This window comes from Acomys russatus, chromosome 1 (assembly GCF_903995435.1).
Source record: "Acomys russatus chromosome 1, mAcoRus1.1, whole genome shotgun sequence".
Lineage (NCBI taxonomy): Eukaryota > Metazoa > Chordata > Mammalia > Rodentia > Muridae > Acomys > Acomys russatus.
In genome coordinates this window covers 37,675,135-37,696,008 of record NC_067137.1, presented here as the reverse complement: position 1 = coordinate 37,696,008, position 20,874 = coordinate 37,675,135, and the positions used below count along the sequence as shown (strand labels likewise).

The following is a 20,874-nucleotide window of genomic DNA, read 5'->3' as shown; positions in this document are numbered from 1 at the left end:
GCAGCAGAGACCAGGTACAAATCATAATGTCTTGCCCCTAAAGGAATCATCAAAAGTGAAGGGGACAATGCCTTCCTCCCAAACTCCTGCAGCAGAATCTTTGCTTCCGTGATAGCTTCACATGAAGCTTTGTTAGTCAAAAAATAAAAATAAACAAGTGTTAGGTTTCTCAGGACACTACCTTTCTACAGGGTCCAAGAAGCCCACCTGTGCTTCCGCCCAGCTACTCCTCTTAAGGGGGCTATAGGATGGGGGGAGGAAGACTGAGACAAAGGCTCAGATTATCACCACCCCCACGCTCATGACTGAGGTAAATATGTGGCATCAGACCTGCAGCCAGGGGGAAACCATCTACAGTCAACAAAGGAACGACCAACCTGGCTTTGACTGTCCAGACCAGTCGTACCAGCCCCAGCCACACCAGCGGAGCGGGTGAAGAGCTGATCTCTGAAAACCAAACTGGAAAGTGATTGTATTCTCACCCAAACCCACACAGGGCTCCATTATATTGCATAGAGCTCTTAAAAACAGGATAACAGAAAAACTTGATAAAGGCTGGGCACAGGATATGAAATTTCTATAAGGAAGATACAGAATTCCCTTTTATTTTAGATTTGGTTCCCAAAATTCTTTTTTCCCTTCCTTCCTTCCTTCCAATATTTATTTATTTATTATGTATAGTATTCTGTCTGCATGTAACACCTGCAGGCCAGAAGAGGGCACCAGGTCTCATTATAGATGGTTGTGAGCCATTGTGTGGTGGCTGGGAATTGAACTCAGGACCTTTGGAAGAATAGTCAGTGCTCTTAACCTCTGAGCCATCTTTCCAGCACCGCCTCTGCCCCCCCCCCCCACAAATTCTTATGACTAGAAAGATTATTTCTTTGTTGAGACATTAGAAGTCTCTGTAAGGAGGATGTCCAGGACGAAGTGAGCTGGGGTAGCAGGTTTGACAGTTTCTGGAAGTCAAAGGCTACTAAATAGAAGTGGCCTGAGCGATCACTTTGTCTTGAATTTGGTGAAGCCACGGAAGGGAGCCCAGAGAGCACACCCAGGATGCGGGGGCTCCACACGGACAAGGGTCCAAGTTTCTTAGCGGGATCTCTTCAGAACACGCACCCACGGCGGCAGCACGAGCCCAGCGCACTGCAGCAACCATCCCCTGTAGACAAGCACAGATGAAGACAGATACTCACGGTGCCGTGGGATATGGTCAGGAAGCCATTTTTGACGGAACACTTCCTCTTCTGCCACACTTTCCGGATCCTGAAGGAGAAGGGGGGAAACGGGGAGAGTTTAGACACTGACTTGGGAGATGGGCGGCAAACTGGCACTCAGCAGCCACCGCCGCCTAGTCACCTACCCGTCGCTCTTCTTGTAGAGGTTCCCGTTCCGCTCTGTCCCGTGTTCCTTGTTCCCCTGAGGTTGGTGTAAGCTGTAGGCTGTACTCTGGCGAAGTTGTGAGTCCTAAAAATGTGGTCAAGAAACTGCTTTTTAATGTATCTTGTTTAAGTTCCAGTTTTAAAACATGCACTACATAAAAAGAAACCTATGCCTTAAAAAAAAATAAAAATAAAAAAATAAAATAAAAAGCTAGAAAATTCCCACCAAGGACTTCATAAAAGCCATCTATCAGGCTGCAGAAGGAAATGTAAAAAAAAAGAAAAAAAAAAAGTATTTCTAGTTCCGGTGCTGGGGACAGGGGCAGCACCTCACATGCGGACAGCCCTGAGTTCCATCTCAGCATTTCCCTCTCCCTGTAAACTTCTAAACTGGCTTTAATGAGCCACCTGACAGGTTTTGTTTTGGACCCTGCCAATGGCTAGGAGATCCTGTGGTGGTGAAATCTTGGGAAGGAAGGCTCTGTGGTGTGGGGACAAAGAGCACTGCTTGCAACTTGGGCAAACTGAAAGAGAAAGCTGGCCTTTCTGCCTCAGTGTCTTTCTTGGACAACAGTAAAACACTCAGTAAGACAGCAAATGTACTAAGGATGGCTATGGTCACATCTGTAAACACCTGGCACGTGGTCACATATGCCCTTCCTTGCCTTGTGGGTCTCATGGTGTGCGTGTGTCTGATCCTAATTGCTCCAACCCTGACCAAGCGTGCCACAGTCACTGAGAAGGCCGTCCGTGTGCTCGGCTGAGAGTCCTACATCCACCTGATGACAAACTCTGAGTTTCTGAGGGCAAGAATGAGCGAGAATTCTCCAGAACCCAGGCCAGCGCCAGTCTTGACAGATCCCCGTCCCACACCAAGAGAAGGAGCAACCAGCCGGTGCTGGTTCTAACAGACTAACAGTAAGTGGGATGTGAGATGCCCACAGCCAGGCAAGAGCTAAGGCCTTTTCCTTTTACTGTGGATACTGCCAAGCTATTTCACTTCTATAGATGAAACAAGAGATGAGATGGTATTAAGTGGTTTGCTTAAGGTCAGAAGTGCAGCTCTGATTTACAGCTCCTTCTATCTAAGCCAAAGTGGAAGTCACCAGAGACTAGGGCCAACCTCCTTCCGAGTGTCAAGCAGCTGACCATTCCCAGGGAAACAAAGGCAGTGCCCAGACAACGAAGGAACTAATGCCACAAGGATCAACATAAGCCAAACTGCGCAGAGTATTAAAAACAGGCAAGAACTGAGGGGCCAAAAGTGCACACTGCAGGCAGAGCCTCTCAAAGGTAAAGGGGGAAATAAGAGAGTTTCAAGGCAAGGGAGGTAGAAGACAGGAGCTAAGAGTGGGAGCTGTGGCCGTCACTCAGGGGAGAAGAGCACTGAGCCAGGAGGCAGCAGAGCCAGCTTGCAGGAGTCACGATGCAGGCTTTGGCGTCAAGTGATAGCGAGATTTGTGGATTCTTCCCAGTTTGTTTTTCTTGTTGTTGTTGTTGCTTTGTTTTGTTTTGTTTTGTTTTTGAGACAGGGTTTCTCTGTTTAAGAACCCTCGCTGTCCTCAAACTTGTTCTGTAAATCAGGTTGGCCTTGAACTCAGAGATCCACCTGTCTCTGCCTCCCGAATGCTAGGATTAAAGGCATGCACCATCACCCAGTTTAGAATACTTTTGTAATTTGTATTTAGGGGTCATATGTGTGAAACCACTGCCAAATTTAAGATAATGGAGCTTATAGCTACAAGGAAGTCTTTTAAGAGTTTTACAGCTTTTACTCTTTGAGTTAACCTATAGTTATACTGAGGTGGGATTTCAAGTTCACTCTATTTCTGATAGGTGCACGGCTGTCTCAGGACCACCCTGGGGGAGAGTCTACTGACTATAAATGTATGGTTTATATCTGAGCTCAATTCTGCCTCATGTCTCTCCACACCCATCCACATTCCAACACACCGCAGTGCCACAGTTGTTACAGCTTTGTGGTCAGTTCTGAAGTCAGGATGTGTGAATTCTCCGATTTAGCTCTTTTTCATGACTGCTTTGGATAGTGCTGAGTCCTTCTGTACTTCCATATAAGTTTCAGAGTCAGCTTGTCAGCTTTGGGGAAAAGGCAGCAGGGATTCTGATGCAGAGAGCAATGGTCCACTGGATCTACTGGGGGTGGTGGTGGGGGACACAACTGCTGAACTGTAACCCCGTTAACTCTTCTGGCACACCTGATACTGGATCCATGAGTGCCAGCGTCTGGGTGCCAGCTGCATACTCCTCACAGGAAGGTAGCCTCAGATCTTACATGCTCCCTAAAGGACAGTACTTGAAGTCTCAGAAATCCAGAACAAGCCTTGCTTTCCACACTGTAGGAACAGAGTGGAGGGCACTGGAGAGATGGCTCAGTGGTTAAGAGCACTGGCTACTCTTCCAGAGGTCCTGAGTTCAATTCCCAGCAACTACATGGTGGCTCACAACCATCTATAATGAGATCTTGTGCCTCTTCTGGTATACATGTGTGTATGTGATAAATAAATAAAATCCTAAAAAAAGAAAAGAAAAGAAAGAACAGAGTGGAGGGGAAAGGACAAATACTGCCTCACTCATCTGAATGACTTTTTATGGGACACTAAAACTAAACCCATCAAAGACTCTTTGAGGTGGATTACACACCTGTAATCCTAGCCGGGGGTCACAGTGGGGGTCCAGTAGAGGAAAAGTGATGTTGGGAGGAAGGACCTATGACTGGGAGCCAAATGGCTCAAAAGTCCTGGGCCTATAATAGGAGGGCAGGGCTCGAGCAAGAGTGGGAACAAGATGTAGGGGAGAGGAGAGGTGAGCAGGGTAGACTGCGGTGCAGCTGCATATATCAGTAATAAACAGCAGCGGCGTTGTCCATTGTGGCTCCAACAGTGTGAGCGCAGTGGGCTGAAGAACATGGCCGCTCTGGTGCACTGCTGCACCTAGGGGCTCAGTGGCTGGACAACTAAACTAGTACCTATTTATCAAGCTAACGAGCTGAGACCTTAACAGGAACAATCTCTCTGTTCTCCTAACAGCTGCGGAAATGGCAACACTATTCCTGCTTCATGGAAGACTGAGGCAGGAGAGGCCTAGATTCTGCCACTCTCTTCCTGGAAGATGTGGAGGACTAAGAACTTGGCATTTCTGCTCTGCCCTGAGTCCTGACTCAGAAACCAGCCTTCCTGCTCCACCTCTGAGACTGTGTCATCTCCCGAAAGTCCTGACTCAGAAGCTGTAGCCACTGGCAGACATCCATTAGAGCTCTCACCCTGTACCCCCAGTTGCTTTTCTCACTTCACTTCCGGATTTCCGGATTGTTACTGCTGCAGCAGGGAGCACTGTGCCCACCTTATCCTGGTGTGTCTGTGCAGTACACAGCTTGAGGACCTGGAACTGAAGGTGCTAGACAGGTCTTCCGCCCACCACGGCAGACAAGAGCAGGGGCAGGCTCGCCCAGGGCCCAGGGGCCAGCAGTGAGCTAGTGCTGCTGAGCAATGACAGGGTCACCAATCCAGATAGAAAAAAACAGAGTCAGAAAGAGCCAGCGGTCAGAGCAGCGTCTGCTACTTGACAGTCAACTGCTCAACCACATGCTTCTCACCTGGGACACTTAAAAAAAAGAGAAGCAGAAGCCGGGCGGCGGTGGCGCACGCCTATAATCCCAGCACTCGGGGAGGCGGAGGCAGGCGGATCTCTGTGAGTTCGAGGCCAGCCTGGTCTACAAAGAGAGTCCAGGACAGCCAGGACTATGAGAGAAGGGGGGGGGGGGGGGGGGGGGGGGGGGTTGGTGAGGGCAGAGGGGAGAGAGAGAGGGCTGTGAGAGCTCTGGCATCCAGACCTCCTGAGACCACCTCCCAGAGTCTGCTCCTCCCCTCAGGACCACATCTACGTTCTCATTACCAGTGGCATCACAGCAGGCTCCCCACTTATAGGTCTCACTGAGATGGGCACATGGAGAAAACAGAAGATGAAAGTGACAGAGAGAAAGGGCAGGAGACATCCAGCAGCACTGGGGATGCTAGAACTCTGGGTGCTAGGCAAGAGCTCGACCCTTGGCCTGCTTTTCCTTCCTTCCTTAACAGGGTCTTGCGATGTAGCCCTCGCTGGCCTGGTGCTTACTCTGAGGAACAGGCTGGTCTTGAACTCACAGAGATCCCCCTGCTTCTGCCGTCCAAGCTGGGACTGCAGACATGCGCCCACCATGCCTGGCTAACTTATTTTGAACCATGTCCTCATGTACTTGTCCAGGACGGCCCTGACTTTGCTCTGTAGCCAAAGCAGACCTTGAACTGGGGATCCTCCTGCCTCAACTTCCCAAGAAGCTGGGATTAGAGATGAGTACTACACCAGGTCCAGTTGAAGAACGGACCCTTTCCAAAAGGTGTGAGAACACTGGGAGAAAGGGACCAGACTCCAAACTGAAGTAAGCCCACTGAGTGGCAAAGAAAAACAGCCACCATACTAATGGCCACACCTTTCACCTGTCTCTAAGCTGAGATTTGCAGAGGGAAGCAGGAAGCAACTACTCCTACCAAGTGAAAAGGCATTGTCCCTGGGCCCATGGCTGAACTTCTATTCTCTATTACACGGGCACAGTTAGAGTTTTCACAGTATTGCTAGAGTCCATCCGTCGCCTCGGCTTTCTGAATCTCTCACTCACAGAGGAGAATCTAACCAAAGAGAAGCAGAGTAAGGCAGCCATGCCGAGAACCCAGGCACAACATTCACTAAGAACCACAGAAGATCTGATGTCTTTGCACTTGTTAGGTAGCTGCTACTGTATCCATAGACTGTCCCACAGACTGAGCATCTGCACCAACAAGCAACCGATACAAGAAACATTCTCACAACCAGGAGGGTGGAGAACCCGGGCTAAAAAAGCCAAGAGAAAGAAAGGAGGCTCATTTGACAAGACCCCGTGCCTCTGGAGCAGGTGGGCAGAACCGTCGGTAAGAGCTCTCCAGTGAGGCTAGCTTCCTCAGACCTCAAATTCTGCACAGCCTGAGCTACCACGGTATCTGTGCCCCAGGGGCTGCCGACCCAGGCACACCTCATCTCAAACTGAGTCGTCTCTTCCTGGGTTAGAGTCTCCTCAGACAAAAACAGCTCTCCGCCTCTCACACCAGTGCTCTGGAGAGCCGCCACCTCGATGACGCCCAGGCTCTCAAGCCTGCCTCTTCTACTTACTGTGAGGCCATGGTCTCAGATCACAAGAACTGTGCTTTCTGGACTGGGAAAAGGCCACCATGCTGTGAACAATCTCTATCGAGCAAAGCAGCATTATGTAGAAGGTGCTCAGAGGCAGTCCTGCTGAGAAAAGGCTCGGGGTGGACCAGAAGGGCTTGCAGAACTCAGCACTGCAGGAAGAGAGGGCCGGGATGCGCGACTCCAATCTCATGAAAGTATGACAGCAGAAGTCCAAACTAAACTTGGGAATTTTCCGTTTCACTTGTCGTATGCATCCAAATTCTACAGCTTTTTTAGTAAAATCATCTACTACGGTGAGAGAGGAGACATTAAAGGCTGGAATGAACTAGCCACTAAGATGCATGAAGAAATATCTATAACCATGCGAAATTCTGCAATTTGTGAAAATACCAGGTACTTACTCTCCTAGACTTCGGTCACAAAAGGTAAATGCATTTAGGAGAAAAACAACAAGATTCAGTTATAGTCTAAAAACTATGGTTTGTTCAGTAGTTATTTAATTTTACTGAAAAGGAGGAAGATTTACATTAAATCCCCATTATATCCCACTACTCTGAGGCAGGCAGGAGGATCACTTGAGCCTATGAGTTCAGGGCTAACTTCAGCAACAGACTAGAGACAAAGTTACTCCTTATAATACCAGAACCATATTACCATCACTTGGTGATGTGTGGGGGACATAAAGTTATCACTGCACTAAAGAACACGGAGAAGAACCATGAATGGCTGGCCACTGGAGGGCAGCCGTGTGGAAAGCTAACTCTCCCATCCTTAAAGAAGCATTATCAGTGTGTGTGTGTGTGTGTGTGTGTGTGTGTGTGTGTGTGTGTTGTGTGTTGTGTGTGTGTTGCATCTGTAAGAGCGGGCATGCAAGTGTCAAAGTAGGAGTTGGTTCTCTCCTTCCACTGAAGGATCTGGGACCTGAACTCGGGCTATTAGGCTTGTGCACCAAACACTTTCACCCTCTGAGTCATCACACCAGCTTTTGTCTCATCTTTTCTTGATTTTTACACAAGGCATCATCATATATTTTATATAAGGTGCCTGCACATGCACACGCGTGCACTCGCACACACTCCAGTCTGGCTTGGAATTCAGTATGTTGCACCAGCTGGCCTCAGACTTACGGTGGTCCTCCTGCCTCAGCCTCCCAAGTGCTGGGGTTACAAGTATGTGTCACTACACGCAGCCTAATTCTTCACAGATAAAGCAGTCCTGGGTTTTAAGGGAACCTGTTCTGTTCCTACTTCACAAACTGGGGAAGGTTCACACAGGGAAGAGTTCACACAGCAGAGAGTTCACACTCAGCAGAATGAGGAAATCACAGAGTCTAGGAACAGAACTCAGGGCATACATGTGACAAACTCTGAGAACTACCAAGAGCAAGAGAGTCCGGCCCATAGTGCTTGCAGCTCCTAGAAGTAAATATCCTAAAATATAAAACCATGAGCCTGGTAGATGCAGGTACTATACTCCTCAGCCCAAACCCTCTAAGATGAGGGGGACCCCCCCAGCCCCATGATCCTTCGATCCTAAATCCCCTCACCTCTTTCTGTTCAACCTGCAATGCTGACTTCAAAATATCTCGAAGCTGCATGAGCTGTCGTCGTTCCTCATCCTGGGCCTGTTTGATCTTTGAAAAGCAAACAAAGCAGAGAGAAGTAAAACCAGGGTGTGCTTATATGTTACAGATCATGGTACTGCCACACACACGGGCACACATGAGGGTGGCGTGCTCACGTCATGCCTCAGCACTGCTCCAGAAGCACTGCGGGCCAGTCCTTTCTGGACAGCACCGTTGCGCACACACAAGGTTACAGAACTGAGCCCCGGATGGGATGGTGACACCAGCTGAATATGCGGTGAAGCAGCACAGGGAGGGAGGGGCCGCTACTCACTGTGTGCAGGTCGGTGGAGAGCGTCTCAATGGAAGGCTTGAGGCTTTCTACTGCTTTCAGTCCGTCCTGGAAAAAACTGGGGGAGAGAAAAAGCAGAGGTTGAGTGTCACAAGGGAGAGAAGGCTGTTAGCGACATGACTGCTCAAGGGAAGGCAGCCGGACAGGGTGCGATTCCTGGGGGAACAGAAATGCGCACCATCCGGCAAAACCCGAATGAAATGACAGAACTGCAAACGAACAGAAGAGGAATTACGATGAGCCTGCGCATCTCTGATTTTGGGTTTTGACCCACATAATGGAAGACCTGATTTTCCAGTTAATAAATGGAAACAACTCTTCTGACAGTGGCAGAGAAGGCTTTGAGGCCAAAAAGCCATGGGGTACAAACAAGAGTATGCTCTAGAGAATCCTCCCAAACAGGAAGCAGTTAAGTGGGAAAGAGCATAATGGAGAAGCCAGGCAACTCTGATACACATGAATGGCCGGGCTCCATCTGCACAGCAGAAAGGCATGGCAGGTCTTAAAGGTTAGACAGCAAAAGTATCATCCTAAAGATAAGGGGCTGGAAGCTGTGAGGTCACTTGAGGCAAAGGACTCAGAAATGTGTAGCAAAGTGGCTGGTCTTCAGGACAGTGTGGAAGCAGGTTGCCAGTGTTCTCACCTCATCCCTTATGTATACGCATGACTACAGTGCATTCTTGCTTTAGCTGGGTTTGTTTTCTGAACGCAGAACTTGCTTCTGGATTCTGGATTAGCAGTCCCTGTGTCAGTGTCATCTGTCCAGGTGTTTGTGGCTAGAGTAAGGAGGAGGGGGGGGGGGGGACAAAAACATCCCGCCAGCTCCTCTGCCTCTCTGGAGGCCTCCTAAACGGACAAGGAAATCTTGAAGAGCTGCAGTTACTGGAACCAGACACTGGGGTGCTCCTGTTGTGAACTCTTGCTATCCCTGTTTTAGTTAGAGTTTTCCTATATGTAATGATTTCCTTAGTCACTCCAAATTCTGGTAATGCAGCTAGGTCACAAGAGAAAAAAAAAAAAAAAGAGATAAACGCAGGAGACAAAGAATGCAAGGTTAGGAAGGGGGGAAATGTGACAGCAAGTGAAGGCGCAGTGCCTGGGGAGGGAACAGGTGCACAGCCCTAGGCACCTCTGGAGCTCGCAACTCTCCCCCAGGTAGGTGGAGAGAGCAAGAGTGTAGCCTAGGACTCAGGGACCTGGCTCGCGTTCGTGCGCACACACAAGCTTCCTGGAGAGTGTACTCAGATCTGTGGTACAAACTTGGCCTGAAGATGTAGATCTTGTCACTCTCACTTTCAAAACTCACACCCATCTGTGCCCTCCATGTGAAGGATACCATACCTGGCATCACAGCAGCTTCAAAGTAAGGGGCCCCACGGGTTGCTTCAGCGACCTCCGTGTCACTGTGACACCCATAGGTACGTGTCCCTTGTGAATTCCCCCCCCCCAAAGCCTATTAGCGTTTTCCCAAGCTTCAAAGGGCTTTTAGCATCACTGTTACCAAATCAGGCTTTCTTCTCCTCCCATTAGACATTTTCTAGCTGGTTTAACCAGACTTTCAAGCCTTGGAAACAGAAGTATTTAGATGCAATCTTTGGTCCTCTCTTGGACCTTACACACTGTGCCAAGCCCCTCACGCTCACTCTACTACCATGCCAGGACAGGCATACCTCCCGACATGAAAGTAAACTCCAGAGCTCTGGTTTCCAAGCCTTATCAACGCAATATCCCAAGTCCATCATGTAGGAGGTGGCCATCATGGTTCTGAGCAAGCGGTATGCACTCAAAACGCGAGGCAACTCAGCACACACCGCCACCTCTGAGAGCAGCAGCCTCCTTTTAGTTGCTGTTTCAAAGGCTGCCCTACTTCTGGTTCTCTTACTGAACAGCATCCTTCCTTCAGCTGCTCCAGAGTTGCAAGTGCCACCTTTACACAAAATGAAAAACCAGGATGTGTCCTTCAAAGTGCTTCAAAAACAAAAACCAAAAAAAAAAAAAAAAAAAAAATCTACAAAATGTTAGTAACAAACACAAAAAAAGAATTTCAGAAGCAAAATTTAGGTGCAAGGAAGTCGCCCTAAGGATCTGGATGCCACCCGGAGGCTCCTCACACTCACAGAAGACAGCTGTGGTGAGGTAGCTGTGAGGCTAGGGACCAGGCTATCTGAGGAGGAAGTTGAAGGGTTTCACAGCATGCAGGACACACACAGCCTTGGGTTACCAGGGCCCACGAGCCAAGCCTCTCGGGTTTTATTTTATCTCCCAAGAATGAATTAAGCAATGCAACAATGCAAGGACACAACACGCCCCCTACACACACACACACACACACACACACACACACACACACACACACACACGTACACTAGCCTCCATCCAAGGAGGAAACAGGAGAAGTCATATTTTAGAAGGTTATTGAGCTTGTGTCCATAAAAGGTCAAGTAATTCACTTTCCACAAGTAGCCTGTTGCTACCCAACTAATAGTTTGTGCAAAATAAAGAAGAGAAAGGAAATCTGAGAATAACTTCTTCCTAAAAATAAAAACTCAGCCAAGGAAGCCACCCACTTCCTACACAGCCTGGCAGCCAGGTTACGGGGCGGACAGAGCAGCTGTCAGGGAGACCACCTTGAAAGTTCTAGAGATCCCAGGTCTTCCTGACACTGGGCCAGTCTTCCCCAGCAAATGCGCCACCTGCTCACAGCTGAGGGAAGGGAAGCATGAAGTCACCCCAGCCACAGAGCATCAGCAGCTATGCACCCTTGGGGTGAGCACACAGGCCCTGCTGCACAGCCGTGGCTGGTCCACGCAGCACCCCTGGACATGGCAATGAATGAAGATGGCATCTGGGAGGCTCACAGAGGCTGCTGCTCAGGAACTGAGCTGGGACGGAGGCTCAGGAGAAGCTGGAGGACTTGTGCCGACATTCCAGGGAAGGAACAAGGTGTGGGCAGCGACACCAGCCCCAGGCAAAGCCCATTCAGGGAAGGTAAACAGACAGGTGTGGCAACTTGGCCTCTGAAAGATTTTTCAAACCACTTCACACTTTCCATTTCAGCTGTGACCAGCCCAGCCATGCTACCTTGTCCCTGACTTCCCTATGGCAGTCCACCGTCCGAGGCCACTCTTTTTTTAAAATGTTGGAATTCAGACCCAGGACAAGCAGCTGAGGTGCCTATTTAAGATACCAAAGCAGACTTAGCCTCCAGGTTCTCCCAGCATCCCTCAGTCCATACCTAAGCTTTCCAGGCCAGGGGCTAGGCTTCCTCTCCCCCAGAGGCTTTTCACTACATTTTAGCTCTCCCTCCCCCCTCTCTGCGCATGCTTTCTCTGCTCCCGATAAACCTGCCTTTATATACTTTAATTTGGCTTGAACTGGTTTATTTTGTCGGAGGAGAATACCTACCAAATGTATTTAACTTTATGTGTGTATGCGTGTGTGTACCTGCGTGTATATAAGTGCATCACATGCCTGCAGGAGCCCTCGGAGGTCAGAAGAGGAGTTGGATCCCATGAACTGGAGTCACAGATGGTTGTGGGCTGCTATGTAAGTGTTGGCAATCCAACCTGAATCCACTGGACGAGCAGCTGGTGCTCTTAACAGCTGAGTCATCTCTCCAGTCTTCAGAAAACGTTGGCAAACACTCAATTCCCAAGTCCATCTCCCTGGCCATATCCCTTTATCTCAGCACTTTCATAAAGGCTTACATAATCAAGCACTCCATCAAAGACTGCCAGGGAGTGAGAACAGGAGCCATAGGTGTGTGCTTATGCCAGCGCCCAGGGCCCAAGCCAGAGCCAGGAGCCAGGTAGAAGGCTGACATACAGAGAGCAAAGCTAAGGACCCAGAACATGAAGATTTTCTTTCTTTCCTACTGACTCTCTAGGACCAGCAACTTATGAAGGTATTGTTTTAATATAATACACAAATCAACACCATTTCCCCTCTCTTTCAAAAACAACAAAAACCTCTGAGATCAAGTGCCAGATCAAGCAAGTTAGCCTCTCTAACCAAAAAAAAAAAAAAAGTATGACAATTATTGTCGATTTTAAAATACTGTATATATACTTCTATTCTTTATTGAGACATAATTCTCAAGCCATAAGATGTTCTTTGGAAGTGTACAGCGCCATGGGCTTCAGAATAGTAACGGGGCAACCAGCACCAATTCCAAAACATACGATTTGCTACCTCCAAAAGCAAGCGCACACCCACGAACTGTCAGGCCCTGTCTCTTCCTTTTCTATGCTAAAGGTTAAGCTGCTTTCTGACTATAAATGTGCTTTAACCCCTGACCTGGCAAACACGAAGTCATGCAATGTGGTCTTGTGTCTCTAGCTTCCATCCCTCTACATAGTCAAGGCTCATCTGTGTTGTATCTGGAGCACATCTTTCTCTCCTGCCATGGTCATTCACTCATTCATTCATTCATTCATTGACAGGGTCTCATGTAGTCCAGGCTGGTCTCTATATAGCCAAGGATGACCTTAAACTTCTGATCCTTCTGCCTCTCCCTCCTAAGAGCACCTGGCTTGTGGGCAAGCACCACCACGTGGCTTTATGTGCTGTGGGTAATTAAACCCAAGACACACCCCAGCCACCCACCCCACCCCTGCATGCTAGGCAAACACTCCATAAAGGCACATCCCTAGCCCCAGCCCATTGTAGTTTCTTCCTTCCTTTTCCTTTCTCTGCAGTTCTGAGAGTTGAATCTGGATCCCCACACATCAGTCAAGATCTACCACTGAGCTACATCCTCAACACCCCCCCCCCACCGTAATTTCCAAGTGACTGTTTATTCCCTCAACACAAGGCAATCCGTCGGGAGACGCCATTTGCCGAGGAGCATTCGAAAGCCACCATAAAGAAGGGCCACTTACTTGCACTGGGCGTGGAAGTACTTGATCAGATTCTGAAGCAAATCCACTCCCTTTTTAACCTTGATTTCATTGACCTTCAGCAGGTACTGTCGAGAAATGAGGAGAGGATGTTGAGAAAGAAGAGCAGATAGGAGCTTAGCATGAGTTTCTGAGGACAATGGGGATTTCTTCTGAAGCAGGCTCTCCTGTAGCCCAGGCTAGCCTTGGGCTCAACACACAGTCAGGGAGGACCTTGAATTTCTGATCCTCTTGCTTCCACCTCCCAAAGTGCCAGGATTCCAAGTGTGCAGCACCACACCTGGCTTACGCAGGGCTGACACCAGGGCCTTGTGCGGACCATGGTGTGCACGCTCCCAAGTGAGCCACACGCCCATTCAAGACTCCCTCCCTCTTCTTTAACAGCTTGTAGACTGGCCAGGGCTTGTGGTAGATAGATGCTGGGTTCCTTCTGCATACGCGACTAAATGGTTATGACGGCCAGATAATTCCATGTTTAAGAGCTACCTCTCTAACTAGATACTCTGCCACATCCAGCCAGGCCATGCTCGTCCTGGTTGCATGGAAGGAGGGTACCTGGAGTGAGCGCGAGTTTCTAACTAGCTAGGACCTCCCTGGGCACGTTCTTCCAGCCAGGCCCCATTATGTTTCGTTTGAGACACTATCTCTCTGCGTGGTCCCGGCTGTCCTGGAACTGAGATCAATGGTAGGTAAGCGCCACCCGCGCAGCTTCATGCCCTTTTCTCTGTCAGCTGTCTTCAACGCCAACTGCTAGAAACCAGTAGCAGAGACTCTGTTACCATGCCCCTGTCCGAAACCACTTCCCTAAGTATGAGTGCTAAAAAAGGTGACTTTTAAATTAAGTTTATCAAAGCCACTTCTAACCCAGAGAATCCACTAAGGCCCGCTTATCAGGCATTATGAAACCCATCCGTTCCTTCCTGAAAGTACACAGAACAGGGACTCTATAATCCCCCTTTGCCCGTGCCATGAGGCCGTGGTATAAGAATCCTGAGCACATCTCCTCCTCATGACAGGATGGCTCAGAAAACCCTGCTAACTTGAGCGGAACCCCATGAGCTTCCAGCTGTCTGTCTCTCAGAATGAGCCCAAGTCCAGGAACTTTCCTAGGCTAGCTGTACAAGACAGGAAGCCACTCTGAAACCCTAACAACAAATTTTATTCCCTCTGTAAGAACTGCCTCTGTGTTCTCTTCTCCTTCCCTTGTGATAGTTATTCATTGTTAATTGGATGTCTGGCAATGGGCCAAAATGATACCATCGTTAATAAAATGCTTGGCAACATATCAAGACTTAAAATGTGCATGTACCCTCTTTGACCCGGAAATTCTACTTACCGGAACTTATTCTAAAAGACAATGAGAAAAACGTACAGAAATGAATAGGAAGGAAGATTTACAATGGCTTTTTTTTTTTTTTAATAGTGTCTGGTTTAAGAGGGTGTAACAAGTGCCACTGGGCTGGGGACAGGGAGAGACAGGGCCATTTTCATTCACAGTAAGGCCCAAAACCACAGAGGCCTGCACATTTTGTGGTCTCTGATCTTGGTATAAAGACCCCTGGTGCCACTCCCTTCTGTCCTTCTCCAAGACAATGCCACAGAACAAGAACCCAGGGGCAGGTGATGTCTGGGAACTGGGTACCACGGATGCTGTGCAGTGTCATGAGTGTCTTCACCTCTTCACTCCTCCCTTTCACTGACCCCGTAGAGGCAATAGGAATTCTTGGGTTGTTGTTTTTTAGAGGTTTTGTTTGTTTGTTTGTTTTGTTTGTTTTGTTTTGAGACAGGGTTTCTCCGTGTAGTCCTGGCTGTCCTGGTCTCAATTTGTAGACAGGCTGGCCTCGAACTCACAGCGATCCGCCTGCCTCTGCCTCCCTAGTGCTGAGATTACAGGTGTGTGCCACTGTGCCCAGCTGCAATAGGAACTCTTACAAGCACCAAAGAATAAGCACGCTAGCCAAAGCCTGTGAGGAAGTATGGAAGGCAGAAAGGACATTCTTTATTCTCTCTTCTAGTAGAAAAAAGAAAAAAGATCCTCAAATGTGTGTGTGTGTGTGTGTGTGTGTGTGTGTGTGTGTGTGTGTGTGTGTGTGTGTGTGTGTGTGTGTGTGTCGGGTCTATCCAGAGACCAGAAGAAGGTGTCAGAGCCCATGGAGCTGGAATTACAGGAACTGTGGGCAGCCTGGCCAGGATGCAGGGATCCAGACTCAGGTCCTCATGACTCAGCAGTCATGAGTCAGGTCACCAGTCCTCTCTCTTAATAAAGGCTGGTGTTGGACTGACCTAAACCCACGCACAATTCCTCTAATGAAACAAACCTTTAGTAGAGAAATGTGGCCCAGTGTCCTAGTACTGCCGCCAAAGCCAAAACCACGAGTCTGAGCAGAGAAGACCCTGTTGGAGAAGAGGTCTGCACCTATGGCCCATCCTGTACCATGTGGCTTTCCACTCACAATGTCCTACCTCACACATCTGCAGCTGGAAGAACCGTCTTTCCTTTTCCATCTCCTCTGCAATTTCAGCCCCGCTTATTTCAGTACGGATCATCCCATGGAGCTTGGCGTGTTCCTTTTTCTCTTTTTCTATTTTGGTTCTGTGTGTGAAGAAAGAGCAAGGGTAAATGGACAGGACTTTCTGCATAGTGCTCCCCACCAGACAGGCCTCACAGTCATCCGCAGAGACAAATGCTCACCGCATTCTTTAGAGCAGGCAACCTCTTGACCCTCACAGAAAGCAAGCTGCCTGTCGTCATAAAAACATGTCAGGCGTGGCCTTCCCACTACTTACTCAACAGATACTGCCTTAAGCACCCGCTGGGTCTGATCTGTGTCTGAGGAGAGGGAAGACCCACACGCGCGCCTTTGTGTCTGATCGCCAGCCTCTCTCTGAGGCCACACTAGCACCCTCCATGTCGCGTTTACTAAAGCCACATGCTACTCCAGCTTCCACAGTGCTTGTCACTGCAGCATCCTGCGATCATCTGCCCTTCATGGCTCTTTCCATGGTCACTTCATGCTGAGCTACATTACCTAAATGTCACGTGTACAGTTTGGGTATAAACTGACCAGTTGGGTGCATGCCTAGACCACCACCAAGGGAAAACCAAGGGAAAAAGAGTTACAGAGTCACATCAGCCATAGAAAGTTCTGGATCTAAAGGCCATGGAGGCACCTCCTGCCAAGCCTCAGGTGGCACAGGGGGACACAGCTGGCATTTTCTTTAAAAGTTGTTTGATGATTAACGGGCTACTTGAGGGTTCCCCATCACAAGAGAGGGAGGGAGGGAGGGAGGGAGGGAGAGAGAGAGAGAGAGAGAGAGAGAGAGAGAGAGAGAGAGAGAGAGAGAGAGAGAGAGAGAGAGAGAGACAGAGTCATCAGTCCTCCACTCTTTTTTCTGGGCATACAGGGTAAACCCAATAGGGTGAAGGAGACAAGAGTGTGACGAACCAGGAGGCCACTTGGCAGGGACACTGTTCAGTGAACTCAGTGGAACTGTGACCACAGGGTACTACAGCCCCTGGACTCCTCATACAATTCTACGGTTGCTGGCCATGTATCTAAATATTCAGTTCAGAGCTGCTGCCAAGGAGTCCTGAAGACATCTTAAACCTAGCTATTTATTACACATGACAAGGCCTCTTGGGATAGAGGGTTCATGGTTTTTTTGTTTTTTGTTTTTTGTTTTGGATTTTTTGCTTGTTTGTTTTAAGCTTTTTACTGGATCCTAGGATTGCTTTGAGTTTAAAAGGCTCTGCCCTCTCCACACCAGACTCTGAAATTCTAGCTCCTTCTGCCCTTACGCTGTGCAGGCAAAAGCTTCATCTTAGAATACGCGGTGCCTTCTCTCCCTGCTCTTTCCCTTCACAAGCAGAGGCCTCTCTCCTCACAGTGTCCTCAGCAGTCATTCTGTCCTGCTCCAAGCACCCACAGCTCTAAGCAAGTTCTTGAGGGGAGGAAATATGCACAGGTCCAGCTGAACAGAAGTTATACCTCTGCTGACCCTGGCTTGAGACCCCCTTGCTGGGTAAGATAGGTGGCAGTCTCCAGCAAGCAGCAGGAGCAACGCCTATCCCTGCTTATGCCTCTGCATGCACCACAGCGAACAGGGGCTGAGAGGGTGGGAAGGACGGCTGGGGATCTCTCTGGGTTAAACAGACCTTCCAGGCACCCCAGTTTCAAGCCACGCCAGCTGAGTGTTTGAGTGGACGGCACCAGTGAAACCCCAGCCCTGAGATCCAGCCAACTTCCAGACAGAAATGCAACATTGCCACAGGTGAAATGAGTATCAAGGTGTGACGCCTCATTAATGGAAGAAAGGAAAAAAAAAAAAAAAAAATCCCAAGGTGGCTTAGAAAAAGTAACCCAGCTAAAATGCTTAAGAGTCACATGTACAGCGCTTCCCTTCCTAACCCTCCTCCCTGTGCCAGATGGTTCCACAAGAACATCTCTTCCCATTCAGGAACGCCTCCAGCCCCCTGAGAGATTACAAGTAAACCTGTGGCATTTAAAAGAATTGCCTAGTCCTCCAGTATTTAAATAATTGGAAGCCTTCAGGGTCCTCCATCCCCATCCCGCTCACTAGCTTTTTCTTGCTCGTCTGACTCTTCCTGCCTTCCACAGGAGAAACCGATGAGAAATGCTCTGACTGCCTGCCGCTGGCCAGGAGCGGACTGGCCTTCAGCTGACAATGGCTCAGGTCTCAGAGTCACTGGGCCCTTCCTAGCAACCAAGAAACCAAGTACAACTGAGGCAGAAGGCACTTGCAGTCCTACAAACAAGAGAGCCGGTATTTCAGAGAAGCAGGGACCCAGAGCTAGGAGCACACTAGAAACAAACAAACAGACTTTGTGTGTGGAGGTGTGCCTGTCTCTCTGTGTCACTGAGGTTGTGTGTGTGTGTCCTGGCAGGCATGTGGAGGTCAGAGGACAATTTCAGGTGCCAGTTGCTTACTGGCTTGTTTGAGACAGAGTCTTTTGTTTGCCACTGTGTAATGTATGGGCTACCTGGCCCCATAAACTTGCAGGAATTCTCCCGTCTCCACCTCCCATCTGACCCCAGGTGCACTGCGGTTACAGGCACGCACTACTGTGTCTGGCTTTTTGTGCGGGTTCTGGAGATTCAAACTTGGGTCTTTATATCACATGGTCAGTGATTACAGAGCCAGCTCCCCGGCTCCAGAGGTTTGCTTGTTTAATGAATCAGGAAGGCACAGTGTAAAATACTGCTCAATAACCACCAAGGCACCACAGGCCTTGCTGGAAGAAGCCAGCATCCCTGAATGTAGCCAACGGATACAACCTGTCATTGTGAGCCGTGGCAACTCAGCTTTAGGCAAATTCTTTTCCTGCCTTAGGATTATTTGGACAATCCCTTCAAGCCACAGAAACCCGATTTAAAACTGAAATCTCAAATTACTACATTAAAGAAAAAAAATTAAAGCACTCACATTTTCGTTTCATAGTCCTTCCAAGCTTTATCAAAGGGTTTCTTCAGGTCCTGTCAACAGAGGGCAAAGAATAAGTTTAACTAATCATTAACTTCAGTGCAAAACAAACATCCTGAGGCCTAGACTGGTTCTGCACAGGCAACAGCCTCTGAAGGAAATCATGTAATCATGTGTGGGATCCTATAAAAAATAAAGCCAGAAAGGGGAAAAAAAAAAGCCAGATACCTTTGATAAACTAGAGGAGGGGTGGCCAGCTAGCCTTCTTTTTCCTTCTTTCTCACCTTAAAATACATATTATTTTAAATACAACACACACACACACACACACAGGCAGGCCATACAGTGTGCCCGTCACCCATGTCACTTCCACCTGTGTCTTAGTCTCCCGCTTCCCTGGGCTTTCCTTCTGCACTTCTTTGTTTAGAACTTAAGATTCATATTTTTTGTTTGCTTGTTTTTCAAGACAGGGTTTCTCTTATAGTCCTGGCTGTCCTGGACTCCTTTTGTACATTAGGCTGGCCTCGAACTCATAGGGATCCACCTGCCTCTGCCTCCCAGGTGCTGGGATTAAAGGCATACGCCACCACATCTGGCAGATTCATATATTTTTGTTGTTGTTATTGTTTTGTTTTGTTTTTTTGAGACAGCGTTTCTCTGTGTAGCTTTGGCTGTCCTGGAACTCAAACTGTAGACCAGGCTGGCCTCAAACTTATAGAAATCCACGTGCCTCTGACTCCCAAGCGCTGGGATCAAAGGCATGCGCCACCACTGCCCAGTCACGATTCATGATTTCTAATAAGGCTTGGCTATTAGAAAAAAAATTACTAAGGCCTTCAAATCTATCAAAAGATTCCCACACAGTTCTGTCCCCTTCAACAGGATTCTTTCCTGTGTTTATTTTTTGTGTTTCCAGCAGCCACAGAAGGATTTTTGTGAAGCTGCCCTCCTGCTCCTGACAGCCTGGCACATGGTGTGGATCCATGCTTCCAACTATGGGACGTGCCTTTCCTCTGTGAAAGGCAACCTCATAGGCCTTGGTTTTGGTTTTTGTTTTTCTCCTGGTAAATCAGCTGACCTGATTTCCTGCCTCTACAGGGAAAACAAGTAATGTTGTCCTAATAGCTCTCTCCCTGCAAGCTTTGCAAGGGGCACACCGGGAGGTCTAGGCTGAGGTCCCCAAGATGGGCCAGACGCACTTCCAGATGTGCCTGAATGAGGCCCAAAATTCACATGTACATGCAAAGATCCAGCTGAATATTCGTCCAGCCCCGAGGACTAATAATAGTTCCTGCTGTCACTGAGGTGTCAGTGGTCTAAGTGTCCGGACCTGTCCAAACCGCCAGCATCCAGTGGCCGGCAGGCATGTGGTTGGTGCATTTGCTTATGGGCATTCTACCCTCCCTAGAATCCTTTCCTCAGAGCAGATCAGCAACACAGCAGCTAGGACACTAGATCCCACTGCTCCTGTCAGGCCAAGGGAGCCCTCAACTGTCTCATCCCCCCTCCCCCCTACACACACCCCACCACAACACCCTCCTCCCTCAACGGCTCATCACAGCCCCCCTCCCCCGTCTCCCACATAAGGTGGCATCAGAATTAAAGGAAACAAAGCAGATGCCATCCCTGTGGCCTCATGTGGCGAGTGGGGTGACAGCCAACACTGCTGTGATTCCCATGACATCAGAGCACCAGGACTCGGTTCGTACCCCTTTTACTCCTTTCAAGTCTCCTTTCAGCAAACTGTCCAAAGGGAACGAGATGATGTTGTTCATATTCTGAATCTAAAAACGAAAAGAAAACAGAAGAGATGTTCAGCTTCCTCTCTAATCCAAAGCAAAGATAATAAGGGTTGGGAGGGACACTGGGGATAATTACCTTCCTGGGAAACCTGGCTAGCATGGTGTGGGGGCCTTTCTCATCCACACTCACTTTGTTTCAGAAGTGAGCACATTGCTAATTAAAGACCTGGATCCGTATGCTTCCACAGTAAGAACCTTCTACGCTAAGTCGTAG

The 20,874-nt window shown here is 48.7% G+C and overlaps 1 protein-coding gene across 2 annotated transcripts in view; it reads right to left on the bottom strand.

Moving 5' to 3' along the window:
* The window catches only part of Asap2 (ArfGAP with SH3 domain, ankyrin repeat and PH domain 2), a 151,010-nt gene that overhangs the window by 44,874 nt on the left and 85,262 nt on the right, over window positions 1-20,874 (bottom strand). For both annotated transcript variants that reach the window (XM_051143853.1, XM_051143859.1), the window contains exons 4-11: window positions 20,568-20,642; window positions 18,862-18,911; window positions 15,880-16,009; window positions 13,399-13,484; window positions 8,501-8,576; window positions 8,149-8,235; window positions 1,364-1,467; window positions 1,197-1,266 (exon numbers count right to left, since the gene is read on the bottom strand). In XM_051143853.1, coding sequence (XP_050999810.1) covers window positions 1,197-1,266; window positions 1,364-1,467; window positions 8,149-8,235; window positions 8,501-8,576; window positions 13,399-13,484; window positions 15,880-16,009; window positions 18,862-18,911; window positions 20,568-20,642 — 678 coding nt within the window. The remainder of the gene's footprint in view (window positions 1-1,196; window positions 1,267-1,363; window positions 1,468-8,148; window positions 8,236-8,500; window positions 8,577-13,398; window positions 13,485-15,879; window positions 16,010-18,861; window positions 18,912-20,567; window positions 20,643-20,874) is intronic.